At 30.7% G+C, this 18,461-nt stretch overlaps 1 protein-coding gene across 2 annotated transcripts in view; it reads left to right on the forward strand.

Annotated features, from left to right (window-relative positions):
- LOC113516192 (runt-related transcription factor 3-like) overlaps positions 1-18,461 on the forward strand; it is a 46,391-nt gene that overhangs the window by 16,918 nt on the left and 11,012 nt on the right. For both annotated transcript variants that reach the window (XM_052901009.1, XM_052901010.1), the window contains exon 4: positions 12,608-12,805. In XM_052901009.1, the coding sequence (XP_052756969.1) occupies positions 12,608-12,805 (198 nt within the window). The remainder of the gene's footprint in view (positions 1-12,607; positions 12,806-18,461) is intronic.

An 18,461-nucleotide genomic window follows, 5' to 3' on the forward strand; every position in this document is an offset into this window, starting at 1 on the left:
ATATGTTTCTTTTTATTAGTTATTTATTCACAAGATATCAAATCCCTGCACACCTGTAATTTTTCGTGGGTATTTAACATTCCTATTCCCGGTTGAATTATTATAAAATATCTTTTGTGAGATATTATGTACTTTTTATCTGATCATCTCCTCTGGAACATCTTTTGGGCAATTTTATGATAATTTATTAAAATTGACAGCAAGTTGCATAGATACGTAGACAAATAAGTAGGAAACAAAAGATGTGTTTATTTTTCGGAAAACTTATATACTTATAAAAAAGCACACATTTTGCGGATTTTCTACTTTATATAAATTATATCTATATTATAAAGTCTTTAAAGTTATAAAAGTGACTTTAACTTTACGGACTCGTGTTTTTAATTAGGGTATTTACTCATGAACGATTGAATATTTTTCCTTAGAAGCGTTACAAGGAAAATTATGATTTTCTTACCAATTTATAAAATATAAAAAAAAACTGTGGCAATTGGAGTAACTAGTGTAGCTAATAATGTCAGATATTGGATCAATTCTAAGGAATTTTTTTCTCATAGCTTATCAGATCTTCGAGTTATACGGTCGGTTCTTTCAGTTAAACTTGCTGATCCTTCTGGTGATCAGTATATGTCGGCCCTGTGAATGACACATTTATTCACAATTTGAACTATATTATGGCAAATGTACTTTACAGTTCTGCCTGCGTGAATTGGGAGAAAAATATTTTATGTATTAATTTAAAATTTAATCTGTAGTATACCAAATTTCATTCAAATCCGTTTAACATTTTAAGAGAAATTGAATAACAGACGCCCAAAGAAAGTAAATATAAAAATAAATATATATAAAATTTTTTTTTTTGCAACTTAGAATGGCAAACAAGCTGACGGTCCACCTGATAGAAGTGGTAACTCGCCTATAGACATGAGCAGTACCATGGACATAACAGGTTGTAATTTTCGTAATGGAATATGAATACTTAAGCGGTCAACCGCCTGTAAATGCGCGGCGTCTCGACATTTGCACTTCTAAAGTTTCTACTACGTGGACACGCGATTAGTGGGTGATTGCCTTAGAGCTTTTGTATTTTATTAACTAGTAGAACGCTGTTTTCTCTCTTCCTTTGGTACTAAATTTCTAATTTAAAAGAATGTGACAAAACAGTGTAACAGCTAAAATAGTTTTGTAGATTTTTGTTTTTATGAGTAAGGAAGTAAATGTGGTTTACTGCTAATTAATTAAATACGTTACTATGTAATGCTATAGTAACGCAACATTGTCATTTAATTCCAAGTTTATGAGTGTATTAACTAAGCTATATCCTGGTTGGATTGCGCTAGTTGCTTTATGGATATATACTAAATGACTGATAAACGTTGGTTTATACAAACTTTTATTTTTATTTACTCTCCTTAAATATATAAATATAAAAATCCAAATATGTGGGTCTACTTTTGAATCTAATACCAATATAATGACAATTTTATACTGCACTCATGGAACAGGAGTTAGGAATTAAGTCATAACTGGGATCGGTTTACTTAGTTTGCATTGACAAGTTATACTAATTTGCCTCTATTATAACAATATTGAACTATTATGTCGCTAATACTGCAATTCGAGAGCGCGAAGTCTCAATTTCAATATCCATTTATTGCAATTTATTTCAGGAGTAACCTAGCACTTTATTCGCTTGCAAATGATGCACTTATCAATAAACAAGTCTTAATTTTTATTTATTTATTTATAATTATTTTAAAAATTATTGGGGAATTCAACGTGAAAGTTACTGTCATGGTATAAAATAGATCTTAAACATTAAAGGTATAGCGGTGCGGTAAACCGTTAGCACTTATAGTACTTCACAATTAAGTTTTAGGTCTCCTAGTAGTTTGTAATCGATATCATATCTTTTAATCCTTTTATGTAACTTATACGCTTTGTGCCAAAACGTATATGTATTTTTTTTTTATTTTATTATCAATTAAAATACAAGTTACAGAAATTATGCTACATTAGCATTCAGAAACCACGTAGGTTTATATTAAAAAGAGTTTCATATTAAGAGCGTTCATATCGAAGCTTGTCTAAGTATCTATATGTAAAAGTTCGTAAAATTATATTTGTTGTATTGTTAATGAAATGTATATCAGTAAATAAATCAGATAGCATAGTATGATATATTTATAAACTCCCCCGGATCCCGTTGATCTATTACAGAGCGAAGGTGCCTTGGATTGAAACTTGAGATTCTGTTTTGTTTAACTATTTCGATCGATCCAAATGAACAGCGAACACGTACAAACTTAAAGTTTGGGGTCGCAAACATCGGAAGAGCATCGGTGAACTGTAAACTTGCCTCGTATCTCATATTCAAATAGTGTAGGGGCCGGGATGCTTGGAACTAACGAAGCGGGTGGCGGGTGGCAACTTGTAAGAAATACAAACTTGTTCTTTCACAGGGGAGACAGGCAACTGTGTCACGTCACTGTGTTTTCTAACATAACTTTTATCACGTGTACGGAACTCTTTGATTTCAGTACGACAATACCATTAATTTATATGTGCCAAAATAAAATTTTAAATGAGAGCGTATAAATACAAGAACCGCTCATTATAAACTTAAACAAACAAAAGTCTAACGTGTACACGAAAAAAGTAATATAGCCCAAAGCGGCGGGAAAGTGGAAAAGAAGTTAAGAGGTGTCTATTTGTCACGTTCCTTCCTGAATAACGCTCTGCTTTCCAATTAAGGGTAAGCGCTCTCTTTGTTTATCTTAAATTGCGAGAAAATCTCACTCAAATTATCGAGCTAAAAGACAAAGGGGAGATCGGTGCCCCGCGAACATAACTTTTGTTTCGTTCCGGAATAAAAAGTTGCCTATCAGATGTAAGGGGACGGGAGCAGGGAATTTTTAATAAGCGAAAAATTTAATGAGGGACCCGACCACTTTTTGCAAGAGGACGCTGTGTCAGCTAGCCGGGGAACGGACACCTATCACTTTGATTTTCAGCAGGAATATTAATTATGCGCGGATTCATTACTTCTTTATTTGAATGTCGACATAAACATGGCGTAGGTGTGTCTCTTGCGAAACTTTAGCAGATTGCCTTGTTTTTAGCTAGATAACATTCATCGTCATTGACCACTGTGATCTCAGATAGAGTAGTTCACACATAAATTTAGCTAAGGTAATATGACCACGTAACATCATGTATTTTTTCTAAAATAAAAAATAAATATTATAATAAGTTAAATACATTCTATTTCATTATCAATGAAAGTTTGTACAGATGTTAATTTTTTTATTTAGATTTTTGTTTGAAACGTTTGTTACTTGAATGGATGTAGGTATTGCAAAGAAAGGTATACATACTATAATATTTTAGATTAACTAATATAAAGGGGATATAAATAAATATAAAATTTATAAAAATTTAATTCAATCAGGCGTTTGGGCCACCTCATTATACAAGTACTTACCATCGAACGATGCAATAAGAGGCCAATTTACCGCATCAGTAGTCAAGAAGCGACATCTGCTAATCGATTGATTGACCCCCACCTTACAGAAAAAAATACACCCCATGCTCGTTTATTCCCGTTTTCCTCGTGCTCCTTTAATTGGTCTGTATTTTGCACTTTTTAGCCACTTTTTAAAAATGACGGACATTTTCAAGTCAAAGGTTTTATTTCGTAGTAATTTTGTCTTGAGACTTTTAATGTAATGTTATATTATTTAATAATGATGATCTAACGTCATTATTTTTTGTAATATTTTTCCTAAAAGACGAGTGTTGGCAAACAAGATAACTCATCATTTGATATCAGAAGAAATACAAAACAATTTCCTTGATTTTTGGTTGTCTGATTTTATGTTTTAACTTCTATTAGGTATATAGTACCTAGGACAGTTTGACAAAATTACCAACAGTATTTTTTTTATTACATACGTAATTATTTCAGTATTATCTGTAAGTAATAATAATAAATCTATTAACTTTAACAGAAACTTAACTTAAACTAACTGAACTTAAAATAAAAATATAGTTTTACTAAGTTAAAATAAGTCCTATTAGTTGTTTATGCTTTATATAAAGTTAGTATTTAAACATTTAAATTTAGCTAAACTTATTTTAATGTTAACTTTTGTACACTTGTTGTTTATTTATAAACTTAAAGTGTAAAATATATAAAATTGTATTACGTAGGTCGTTATTTATTAAAAGTGATTTAGAGTGAGTTTTATTGTATTATTAATGATAAAATGACGTCATACAATTCCATGTTTTCCTTGGGATTTTAACTTCCATATAAATGGACAAGTAAACGGATCTACGGGTATGAATTATTGCTGTAAACATAATCATAAATATATTATAATGTATATTTTAAAGCATGCCATATTGTTAACATACACATAGCGAAATACATCTGTACGACTATTATTAGAGTAGGATTAGATAGTGATTTTTACGCAATTTCCAGTCAAAGAAATAGACTGACGAAAATGGAAAAATAATCTGTAGGCATATTATAGAGAGGTTGTACAACTAAGTTTTCTGAAAAATAAATTTAATGTGCATATTTGTTATTTCTACTTTACTATTGTGTTTAAATTAGTTCTTACATCAAAAAGCAGGCACCGTAGACTATTCTAGGTCGGAGCACTAGACAGTTGTCAACAAAGTCGTTTATCTACACGGCAGTTAAACAAACAATGTTGGTGAAATAAGACAATAGGTCGGCACACCCTCCCAATGCGCACCTACCCTCAGCCGAGGTGGAAAAATATTTCCGTATAAAGCCGCGACGAAAAAGATCTCCGCCTCACCTTTCGTTATTAACTGAAGAGTTTCCCCTTTCATATAGCTGCCCTACGAACTAATGATTTTAAGGCTTGTTATTTCAGAACATCTTATAGGGTATTTCGAGGGTTATTTTGGGACGTGTGATGTGAATTAGTACTTATAGGGTATGCTAATGAAGTAAATTATGCTTATATTCAAGTGATCAATATTATAGTAACTTACATTATTCCTTATATATATAATACTATATAGCGTTCTCTTCTTTAGAAATAACAGTGAAGCGGTGACAACTTATAATAAAAATTGAAAATTGTTAACTTCTTTAAACTACAATGGTCTCTTATAGTTTTTATCAGCGAATTCATGACGATTGGTTGAATGGTTTAATTAATTAAAGGAAATAAATAAACTTACTTTTACATTTATAATGACACACTTTAACAGTATAACTGCCTACCTACGTATTAGTGACGTCATATGCATTTTGTTAAATTTTGTTTTTATTTGTGAAACCTGTAATTGGCTTTTTGTCTTTACAGCTGGTTTTTATACTGAAATTTTACAGCTTTTGGTTTTTTTTTTTTAATAAAAGAAAATAAATATACAATTAAACGGTAGCGGAATTAAACGAAATTATTCTAATCAAGTAACAAGCAATATGGACTTCCGCAAAATAATACCTAGTTCAATAAAACACTTTAATGAGTAAAGTGTATTAACGTTTTCTGTACACATTTTAACTTACTATCTTAAATATTTATAAAAACTTAAATATTTATATAAAAAAATATTATAAAAACTACGGGCAGGGATGCAGATTAAACTCGATCTTCAAATTAATATAATTGATTTGATATCTTATAAGAAAACTTTACTAATGTTATAAATGTGAAAATAAATTTATTTATTAACGACATAACCAATGTATGAAATTTTGTATACGAGAAAGAGAGAAAGATAATACTTATATGAGAAAGATTAATAATACATTTTTATCCCGGTCAGTGAAAATACATATCGCGGTGACGCGGACAAAGACGCGGGTAAAAGCTAATATATAAAAAAAAGGTAAAAGCTAAGCTATAGTTCAATAATTATTATCTGTAATAATAAATAAAATATCTGGGTATGTAGATCTTGTGTATGTAATTAGACAATAGTGTGGGTTGGATTTTTAATGAGAGTTCAAAGATATGTCTACAGTTTTAAAATCGTTTTTTATACCATGACTACAGAAAAGAAGCGAGCGTCCATTTAAATTTTTATTAATTTAACAAAGAAATTGCAGGCGGCTGCAAAAAATTCATAAGCGAAATTAAGATGAGGGCTCGAACGAAACGCAAGCATGCGGCTCTTATTAAGTAAGAGAGATAGAAACACTTTCTTTATAGCTCGGTCCGTCTTTTTCCTGTTCTCTTTTCCGTTTTTAATTATTGAACCACTCATTCCTAATTATTGTTATTAGCGCTGGGGAGAGTGGTGAAAATTGAGGGTCTCGTCGAGTAATATTGACCGTTCGGCTTGAGGTGCGTCCCCTGGGACGTTTTTAATTGTGCCCGCTTTTGACTTTGCTCTTGTTCTTTTGAGACGCTTCAATAAACTTGGATTTTACGGTGTCCCGCTTATATTAGGCAGGTTTTATTGTTAGGGGGGTAAACTTATTGGTGTTGGCATTTTTACGTGGCTTTTTATGTTTAACAGAAAATATTAATTGATATAAACATATCTGTAAGGTTGTTTGTGTGTTACTTCAAATTTAAGGGCGTACTTATCTATAAGGTATAGATACGGATCCAATCCGCTAATGTCCCTAATGTGGATCGGTCCGCATTAGGTATTTTATATCCAAATTGCCGCTCTCTGAGCTCAAAATCCCCAGTAAGCCATGAAACCGAGATCAAAGGAGCTTGCAGCCATTACGATTGTGGCTCATTTTTTATTTAGCCGGGAGCGGAGAGCAGTACTCTTATCTTAACGCCCCCGCCTACTTTATGACGTTATAAAGCTGATTTTTAATCTGACGTGCCCAGGAAATTGCTGGGAACAATTCTATTTCGTGGGGATTTAATGACTATAAGTATATTTTCGATCAGGTAAATTGTTAAAGATATCTATCATCTTATTCAGGTATTAGAATTCGTATTCCTTTTCATAAAATTTATATGGTAGGAAACAATGTTGAATAAAAAAAGAATTATAGAAATCGACAAAAAATAATATGGAATTGAGTAGTCGGTTTATAATCGAAATATATTTTGATTTAAAATTTATTTGTTTAAGGTATCTTTTGATGTACTCGTACTGACGTGTATTTTATTTAAATATTAACATTTACATGTTTTTACATTTGCTGTAATATTGGAAGTTAAAGTTGTAACAAGTAATATTCGCATAGCAACTCATATAAATGAAACATATTCTACACCCCAAGCTATTTGGCGCATATTTTTATGAACAATCAGTGGCGCCCCCTCACGGCGGGATCAATATCAGCAGTTTATGAAGTATGTCACACTCGCACGTGCATGCGAGCAATATGTTAGTGTGGGGTGCAAAATTTTTTATGGATACCCAAATGATATAAGAATTACGATTTTTTATGAATTATATTCCTTTTTCTTGACTGTAATCGTTCAAAAGTTGATCTGGCGATCCACTAATTATTGCTTTGTGAAAGAAAAAAGCAGAGTATTTTTTATTGTACATTTAAGTGATGGAAAATTGGAATTTGCCTGTTATGACAAGAAATATACAAACAAATATTTTCCCAGAATAAAGATAAGAAATTGAGATGATTTTATGATTTTGTGATAATAAATAGATTTAGACATTGATATAATACAACAGTTAATTCGATTTAATAAGGAAAAATACAATTTGTTATCTTATTTTTTTTATATTAGGCTTACTCTCATTATTTCTATTAATAATTATAACCTTATCACAGGGAAAGGGGTCCGAATATTGGATGCCTTAGAAAATTGGATTTCGAATATTTCAATACCTCATACACAGTTATGTTAGCTACAGAATAACCCAGTTATTATTAATATATAATTAGACTGCAAGTATATATTGACAGATAAAAAACAATCCAAATCGGTTTAGAACTGATGGATTTATGAAGTAACAAACTTAAAAATATACAATCGAATTGAGAACTTCCTTTTTTTGAAGCTGGTTGAAAAGTAAATGATTTATGTTGGGTGTTCAAAAGATAAAGTAAAATTTTCTTAAATATACAAAATAATATTAGATATTAATTTTGATGAGTTTTATAAATAAAACTTTTTAAAGTTTTATTATTATTTAATTATCTGTTTTCAGTCGAGTGCCTAATATCAGACATCGGGGAGAAAGGGATTGTTAGTAATGGGGTCTAACGAACCAATTGCTAGCAATTAACCTTATCAGGTCAACCTCCATGCGGTTCCCCCTGGAAAACATCGTGGTTAATTCTAGTGGAATACATCATGGTGGGCTAACTGACCCGCTTTCATCGTCACCTATCATCTCTCACTGGTGCCCCGCCAGCGTATACCGATAGCGCAGGCGGGGTTACCATTCCATTATCACCCATAAAAAAAAATATCAGACATTCTTGATTGACATATTATTTCATATCTGATATTAGAAGCCTTATTAAATTATATTTTGTATATAATTTACTACGGCTGTTGTCTAATTCGTTTATTTTTTGTATAGTATGAACTCGGAATCGGATGAATCGGAATTTTTTGCCTAATTTTCAAAAAACTATCTGATATTCGGGTTCCTTTCTCTACTTATTTTGAGCACTTATTAAATAATCAATTAGAAATATTGGAAAGAATCGATAATTCCGATGCATGATCCCATATAAAAACTTTTATTTAACTATTATTAAACAAAATTTATAGATTTTTTTTAAATAAAAGAGTACTAGTAGATAGTCGATAGTAGTAGACCTCATACTACTAATATTTTTTTCAATTATCAGAAAAATCTATTTTCTTTTTTGACCCTTTACAGTCGTTTATTTTCATAATAGCGACAATTTGTTGTTTTTTTTTTATTTACACGCAAAGAAAGACTTAGCACAGTGGAATATATTGTATCGCATTGCGGTGGCAAATGGGCAATTAGTTAGTCTAATTGTCGGCGGTTACTGTAGGCAGGATTGTCTCTTAAAATTTGTCTATAAAAAAAAAGTTTTTATAACGAGACTGTTATCAGTATTCGCTTTATTTGATGATAAGTGATTCAATCATTAATAGGTTATAAATGCTTGCAATACTAGAGGATTTCTTCTACATGAGGATATACATATACCATATAAGCAATTTTAAGTAAATCTTATAAATTTGTTGATCTTTGTTGTAGTTTTTTTTTCAAACAGTCGTGGTACAATACAGATGTTAAAATTGTTAAATTGTAATATCTGTATTGTTACTACTCTATTTAATATATATCTATATAAATAATAATTATATGGTTGAATATATTAATCTTCATCACATCATTTATTTATTTATTTAACTTTTTATTGCACCATAAATAAAATATACAATGACAAGTGAATAATTAAAGCGAAATACAATAACATTAATACAGATTGAAATATACACATAAAGGTACAAAAGGCGGTCTTATCGCTAGGGCAGTCTCTTACAGACAATCTTTGTCATTTAACATTATTTAACATTATATGAGCATAGCTTTTACCTGCGACTTCGAGTGACCGGGATATGTTTACGAACAGGGATAAAAATAGTTACATTTAGTACCTGTATACCAAATTTCATAGTGTAGTGTATAGAGTGGGTAGAGTTATATGTGCAGTAGTGTGTAGAGTTAAGCTGTTAATCGCCAAGAGGTAACAAACAAACAAACTTTTACATTTATTATATTAGTAAGATTTGTAGTCTAATTTTATTATAAAAAATGATAATAAAAATATCAAATCGAAATACAGTAGGGTGAGATAAAAGTATATTCTTTTTTGTCATGTATGTGTATTTGTATGTGTATGGTATGTATATATGTGTATATATATATATGTGTATATGTGTGTATGTATATATATATATATATATGTATATGTATGTATAAATATAATAATTTTGATACTTCACAATTTCAATCAGGCAAGCAGGCAGTAGGTCTCTGAAGCTTATAATTTAAGATTTTACTGTTCAATCAAGTTTTACAAACAAAAAACGTTACAAAATATTTCTTTGGTAGTGATAGATAGGGATTTCCAGAATCTCCATGTCTTAAAATAAAGTTTAAATGTATTAATGTATTAACGTTTCTAACGTATGAGATTCTGAATAAAATATATACCCTAATATGGAAATAACAAATAGAGACGTTAGTAAAATACAGAATATAAAAATAGACTTCTATGAAATTATTATTATTATTAGGTACTTATTTGTAAGTACGTACCTATAACCAAAGATTATATAAAAAATTGAGGAGTTTCATCTGGAAAATACTTTATTATTTTTCTATTTTATTCGTGTTACAAGTATAAAGATGTACATAGCTTTTATATTATATGGTATACAGAAAATTATTTTCGCCGCTGAATAACAATTTCTTGGTCTCTCTTAAGTTCGCGCCGAGTTTATGTGGGTTTTATGAAAATAAGCGGGTGCCCGCTCATTTCGGGTCGGGGTGGTTCGAGGAGTGGGTCGCGGGGTGGGTGTTTATGTAGTTTTCATGGCTCGAAGGACCACGCGGCTTCTGGCTCCAAGCCAGACGCTGCGAATGGTAGCTTCTCTTTTGTTTTGTGCGCTACGCCGGAATGTTATCTCGGTTCGTTTCTTCTACTCAGTTATAATTTGCAACGTAAATATGAGATATTTTGCTTTTAATTTATGAGTAAATGATCTAAGTTGGTTATTAAAATGTTGTTTTAAAAGGTAAACGCAAACGCTGTTAATGGCTGGTTTGAATGAGCTTAACTTTTACAAATGTTTATATAAAACCTTCTTAAACACCGAAATCATTGTTTGAATATGGATTTTAAGAAAAGGAAAGTACCTATATTGAGAGAATAACGTCTTTTGAGGCCTACCTCAAGTTACTATCTATAGTAAGAAACATTTGTATTTTAGATGTTTTTTGCTTTATTCAATAAATCCAAAGTTGAGAAAGTGAAATTGATATATTAATAATAATTTGGTGAATTAGTATAGTATTAATAGTATAGTTTTTACTAGCGATATCATCCCGAGGTATGTTTTTTTTTATACAACTTAAAATAGCAAACAAGCTGACGGCCCACCTGATGGAAAGTGGTAACCGTCGCCTATAGACATGAGCAGTACCATGGACATAACGGAGTATACTGTTTCGCCCATGATACCCCCATGCGTTACCACTCCTGAGGACTCAGGTGTTATTCCTCTGTACCCAGTCAATTTACTGCCATATCTCACCCTTTAAACCGAAACACAGCCATGCAAACACAATTGCTTCACGGTTGAAACACGAATGGGACAGAGGTACCCAAGCAATCGACTTTTGTACAAAGTCTCCCTCTGGTATGTTGATTGATCGAGATAAAGATTAGTCTCTTCATCGTCATAGTGTTTGATTGTGTATGGCAATATTTAATCTGACTGTAAAAAAAAAAACTTTCATATTTATAATAATAGTAAAGATTTCAATTTCCAAAAAGTAATTTCGTAAATCTGTATGCAAGGGTTGTGTCCGTGAAGGCACGCGGCACTCTCCCGGTGACGTGACGTGCCACAAATCAGCCACCACTGAAATAACTCTTGGCGATATCTCGTCGAATACCCGCCGCATTCCACTGTTCTCGCTTTGCTAGATGATCTTGAGACGTGTTTTGGATGACTGAGAAACGTTTTGTTGGGATTTATTCTCTACAATCTACTTGTATATAACTGTAACTTTTGGGGTATTTGAAAACGGATTATTCTAAACATTTAGTGTTAAATACACTATTGTATTGTATTATTATGTATGTATGCATGATAATCATGCAAATAAATTATTTTTATTCATTTATTTATATTTAGACTAGCTATTACCCGCGACTTTGTTCGAGTGACCGAGATATGTTTATTGACAGGTATAAAAAGTAGGTATAAAAATAATTTGTCCTGTGTCCTTCTTCATTCCATATAGTACTTGTATATCAAAATTTTATATTGATTAAGCCGTTAAGAGGTAACAAACAAATTTACTTGCATTTGTAATAGTAGGGATATTTTTTTTTAATGGGTGACAATGAAATGGTAGTCCTGCCTGTGCTATCGGTATACGTTGGCGGGGCACCAGTGAGAGACGATAGGTGACGATGAAAGCAGGTTAGTTAGCCCATCGTGACGAATTCCACTAGAATAAACTGTGATGGTAGGAAAATTATGGAGGTCTGATAGGGTGTATATACATTTTTATGTTAGGTAGAAATATATATAAATAAATTAACATTTATTGTTTAAAAATATATAAATAAATGTAATTATTTACTTTATATTTGAAACCACCGGTTAAATTTACATGTAATTAGATTGAGAAAGTTGGATTAGTTTCGAGATCAATTCAAGACCCTTAATCATGAGCGGTTGTGACTTGAGCACGTGTCAGGCTCGCTTTACCTATATTAAACGATATAAATAATGACTTTTATTGAAATATTTAAATAAAAGATTAGGCTACTTTCATCTATCGTCTTTCTATAAAGTACAATAAAACCGATTTATCTTAACGTCGTGTCATTTATGGGGTAGGCAGACATAACAATACCCATTAATTAATTTCAATCAAATGTTGACAGGTAAATCGTTCACACTAACGATAATGTTGGCGACATCCCCACCACAAGTGGCGACTTATCAGAAGGCGATCAAAGTGACTGTGGATGGGCCCAGGGAGCCTCGATCAAAGACACGCCATCATGGCTTCCATCCCTTCCACTTCGGGCCGAGGTTCGCGCCTGATCCTCTCATGGGGTCTCTACCTTTTAAATTATCAGGTAAGTGATTAAATTGATACAATATATATACATTATAATTAAAATATTTTTATATTATTATTTATGTGATACTAAATTTTTTTTTTTATATTATTACTAGCTATGACTGGCGGCACCAGTGAAACGTGAGAATTGAAATGCAGTTTTACCATATACATTATCCAGGGGGAACCTTAAGAACTGTCATGAAAATTTATACGTAATACAATTATTATATTGCCTCCATTACTAACAATCTGTCCCTCCCAACTACTACATATTAGGCATGGGTTAATATCGGTACCCCATATATTATTGCAGCATATAAAAATCGCGATCATAATAAATAGGAGTTGATTGTAAAACGGTGAAAATTTGAGGTTGTATGTATTTTTCATATGCTAAAAATCATAATAAAATATATAAATGGATAAATATGTATATATATATATATATATATATATATATATATATATATATATATATATATATATATATATATATATATATATATATATATATATATATGTATATATACCGATTCTCAGATTCTTACCCAATATGCAGTTTCAAAATTTCATTTTAAAAAAATCGTGTATGTGGTCATGAATCTCATAAAGTTAAAAATTCTAATCAATACATTTAATATTATCCTTTTCAAATAATATCCTTATCAATAAGATTTGATAACAAATAAATAATCCTTATTAACGTCTTAAAGAATGTAATGTATTCATCTCCAGGATTTTTAAGTATGATTAAATGCATTATATAATTCGGCAAAACAAAGATATACTAGAGATATATATATAATTGAAATTATTATTTGAATTAGAGGTTATATCAATTCTTCCGATAAATAAATATTAATAATTTAAATTTAATAAATATTAGTATCCTTTTAAGGGATATCGCTTTGGCATGCATGACTACATAATATAACAATCAATAATAATGTTAATTAATATACAATAATTACAATATATATATATAAATGTATATATACATATATATATATGATTAATTACATCACTAATTATCATATATTTAAATACTTTTTTTTGTAAATACGTATATATTATATATAAAGAAAATTGTTTAATATCAATACGGAAAGATATGAATATAAATTTTGTATTGTGCGGGAATCAAATAAGCGAGCATCGGAAGTTAAGGCGACATAATAAACCGTTACACTATCACGGTTGTTCTATACGTGAACAAAACGCTTTTTATATGACTAAAAAAATAAGTATGTGACTTACAAACATATAGAGCGGTAACCAATAAATATACAAGGAAATTGTCTAGGAAAAATGTCGTCACCTTCATCTACAAGTTGGCAGTTGCTCTTTGTACACACGTGACGTCATCAACAGCAAGTTAGTTTCGTCGCACCACTCCCCCTGTTCTTTGAGCCGGGCCGACGTTTCTATCCAACTGATATTAAATTGTCAGGGATCCAGCGACCGTTGTCACTCGCGTCCGACGCCTCAAAAAGGGATTTAATTTGGCCGAGAAGTTTTGCGAAACAATTAATTATCTATTCGGTACCCTCTTTTGACACCTGTAAGAAACAGCGGAGGCTGAATACGGGAATTTAATATTTGTGGAAAATATATTTTATATACTCCTTATACAGTAATGTAAAGTGTGATTCGAAAGTTTATGAAACGAATAAGTATCTCTAATAAATTTGATCGAAGGGTTGATATAATAGAAATGATACTTAAAGTAAGTATATTGTAATCACTTAGCTTGTTTGGAAGATCATTATCGTTTATCATATCACCCATTATTTGTCGAGTGCTAAACATAGGCCTCCCCCTTAAACTGCCATAAAGAACTCTTCTGAGACACGTGCATCTATTAATTTCTGCAATGCATTTGTACTCGTCCCTCCAGAAAGTTTAGGAGATCGCTTCGCTTAAATTTTATTTATGTATGTATGTGTGTATCTATCAGAATTTACAAAAATATCCCATTATATACTAATGGGATATTATCGTAAATTCTTATATAATTTTGTAATTGAGAGTATTTATTTTATTTTTTTTTATTTTATTTCATACAAAAATCCACAGCTCTTAAAAAATAACTTACATGCTAAGTCTCTTATGAATACAGCCAATAACGGATTTTACTTATACAAACAAAAATTTTGATTCCATAGCGAGGTAGGCAAGTTAGAGTGGGTGTATGCAAGTAATATAAGCACATGTATGAAAGGAACCCATATATAATAGTGAGTGTCCATAAAGTTAAGTTAATTGATATATAAAATAATTAAATAAAATTCTTACAGTAGTTTCATATTAATATTGATGGTTTTTTTGCAAAATTTTCTTATTTGTATTTTGAATATGGAATTTTTAATTTATTTCTTTTATATATATGTAAGGTACTTTAGATAAGTTTATATGAAACTAATATGTATTAATATCGATTCATTATTGAAATTAAACATGTGCAAAATTTATTCAACAAAACGGCTACGTTTTTACGGCGATACGAAAGTCATAACTTTTACAATATAAATACATATTTGTATATCTAAACCTATCTGTCTCTCATCATTTTCATCGTCATTGAGTTAGGAGGTCGCACCTGTACAAAATATCGCCAGGGGGCGAGAGCTCGCGTCGCTAAGCGTCGGCTGGTTGCCGTCGCGACACCCCAACTTGTGTAGTCTCACTTAATAAACACGATACTAAATGGTGATAAATCTGAATAGCCACGGTATTTTATTGTTGGCTAAATAATACAATTTTGTAACAGTCAAAATTCAAGATACTATAACTTTTTAGCGTTGTGAAAATCTTCACAAGTGACTTATCTTTTCCTAGAGATGAATTAGACAAAGGAATTACCGGAAAGAAATTACTCACTGGAAAGTTAATAACTCTATGATTTTCATATACTGCCATTTGAAATTTTGCTAGAATAATAGGTCTTTTCCTGTTCCAAAAACGTTATTATTTTAGCTTAACCTAACTATAATTACATAATACAAAATGTTTCTTATACATTGACTTTTGTTATATAGTGATCAAGTGGTTGAACGTATTATAATGCAATTTTGCATACTGATAAACCATATGTAAGATTAACACAAGGTATTTTTTATCGTAATGTAAGGTGAGAAAGTTGTAGGATTTAGTTATTATGAAATAAAACTAGACACTAATTATTAAAATTGACTTTTTGAAGTAACATGAAAAATATAGATGAATAAAAATGTATCCAAATAACTTATATAGTGACTTATTATTAAACTTTTTCAGAGAAAAGGGATTTTCCATTGTTGTCGATGGATAGTGTACATGATCTTAGTCTGTGGGTACAATTAACACTCATGATGACTCCGCCTCATTAAAATAGGAATCATTAAAAAAGATCAAGCTATTGATTTTATAATTTTACCTTCTTCTTTGTGGATAAACTGATATTATTTTCCAATTATACATGGTTGCATTTTATATTTTAATATAAATAGGTGTATATGTTAGTTTGTCACCTTTGTTGTCTCCACGTTAGTGTAGTGAGGCGAACTGTGAGGCGTGAGGCGTGAGACACGAGCGTGAGCCATCGTTACGCAAGTGCCGTCGCAAACCTCGTTAAAGCGGGTGTCAAAGGGCTGTAACTCAATTACACACTCTTGTTGCGACCCGAGACACATGCGACAGTCGTGCCAAGACACCGGAATTAATGCATGCTAATTTACTTTACTCTCTAAGCTGGACTTATAATGAGAAGCAATTTGATTGAATATCTCAACGTCGCACATTGTTGTGCATTTTGGATTCCGTAAGGTAAAAATAAGCCTTGAAGGCGAGATTTTGTCTGTCTGTCCATTTTTTCGTTTATTTCTTAGAGTGCTATCTTTTTGCAACAATTAATGCTACAGATTTGAAATTTATAAAGACGGTACTAATTGTGAACTGCTAGATAAGTAGGCCATTATATTAATATTTTTATATATTTATTATTCTAAATTAATAATATAAGACTTATTACTTATATAAATATTATATTAATAATGATATATAAAACAAAAGAGTGTTAAAAACATATCTAAAATAGACAAATTTAAAATAAAAAAGGGGAAATTTAAATAAAAATAGAGGTCTGTCGCCAATAGACGGTTTAACAATATCTAAAACTGTTTAAAATGTTAGCCATATAACAAATCTTATTGCAACTTATTATATCTCATTACAGAAGAAGCAATTAAAAAAAATATTTACTTTTTTTCTGAGAATGCCCATTGATTCAAGACAATATTTTACATTCGGTTGAGTGTGTCTGTCCTTTAAGAGTGGCAGTTATTTAGAACATATTATTTTATATCAATACATATAATAAAATCGGAACTAGTTACTGTCTGTACATGGAATATGTATAAAAAAAGCTATTATGACCGCAATAGAACCAAAAACAATGAATTTTATAATTTTTGTCTCTTTGTCTGTACATTTGTGCACGCTAATCTCAGAAGCGGCTTAACCGATTTCAATGCATTTTTCACTAATGCGTTGCGGTTTGCTCCACTTAATATCTAGTGTTTGTTTTATTTTTAATCGGTTTATGAATAAAAAAAGTTATATCAATCTAAAAATCACATACAAAATATAAAACGATGGGTGGATGGATATTTCTCTTCCACTGTCAAAAATTACTTAGAAGTTATTTAGTACACTGGTAGATTATATCCTAACTTAGCACATAGGATACTTTATGTATTTACTCACGCAAGTAAAATCGCGGGATACAACTAATTTAGAATAAAGTACAATGGGATTTACATTAACATGTCACCTATAAAAATTTCTTTATAAGTAAAGAGAAAAAGTTTTATAACGTATAGCTTGCCCAACTTGTTTCAGAAACGAGTCACTGTTATTCATAATTCGAAATATACACGTACCTTTCGTAAAGTTATTTTCATTAAAGGATGATACGCCTTACGAGTATAATCGGTTGAGCCTAGCGTAAGGCTTCTTTCGACTTGGATTGCTTTTGTTTTCGCGAGAAACAATTTTGCAGTACTTCAATATGTAAATTCCGCGAACTATGTTAGCATGACGAGTGGCAACTGTCTTCGATGCCCTCTCGACGCACCAATAACCCTTGCAAAATCATGATTAATTATCCACACTCACGCTTCGAGTCGTTCTCGTACAGTTTCGTTTTGTTCTGACGTAAGAAATGACTTGGATGTGGCATCGATTAAATAAATGAACATAAACATATACTTCTAGAATGAATTAAACAGTATTTGAAATAATTTACGAGTACATTGAGATAGATTTACTTTGATAAATAATAATAGGGGATAGTCTAAATTTTTAAATCTACTCTCCGTACAAATCAACATAAAGGTGGTTCAAAAATTAAGTTGTTACTTTTTTAGTAGATAGGTAGATTATTATATTTTTATTTTATTTATATTTATATCTCATATTTACTAATATACTAGCATATATATAATATAGACAAAATATACGTATTAAATAATAAATTTATAATTGTTTGTATCTTTAATAAGTTTACTATTGTAATCTTTTGGAGGAAACAATAAAGAGTATCTATCTATTAACTATCTACTATATCTACATACAGAGTCTATACGACGTGTAACGCGTAGTGTCACGTGGTTTCTATATTTTTTATTAGT

This window comes from Galleria mellonella, unplaced genomic scaffold, assembly GCF_026898425.1.
Source record: "Galleria mellonella isolate WM207_F2 unplaced genomic scaffold, CSIRO_AGI_GalMel_v1 utg74, whole genome shotgun sequence".
In the NCBI taxonomy this organism is placed as follows: domain Eukaryota; kingdom Metazoa; phylum Arthropoda; class Insecta; order Lepidoptera; family Pyralidae; genus Galleria; species Galleria mellonella.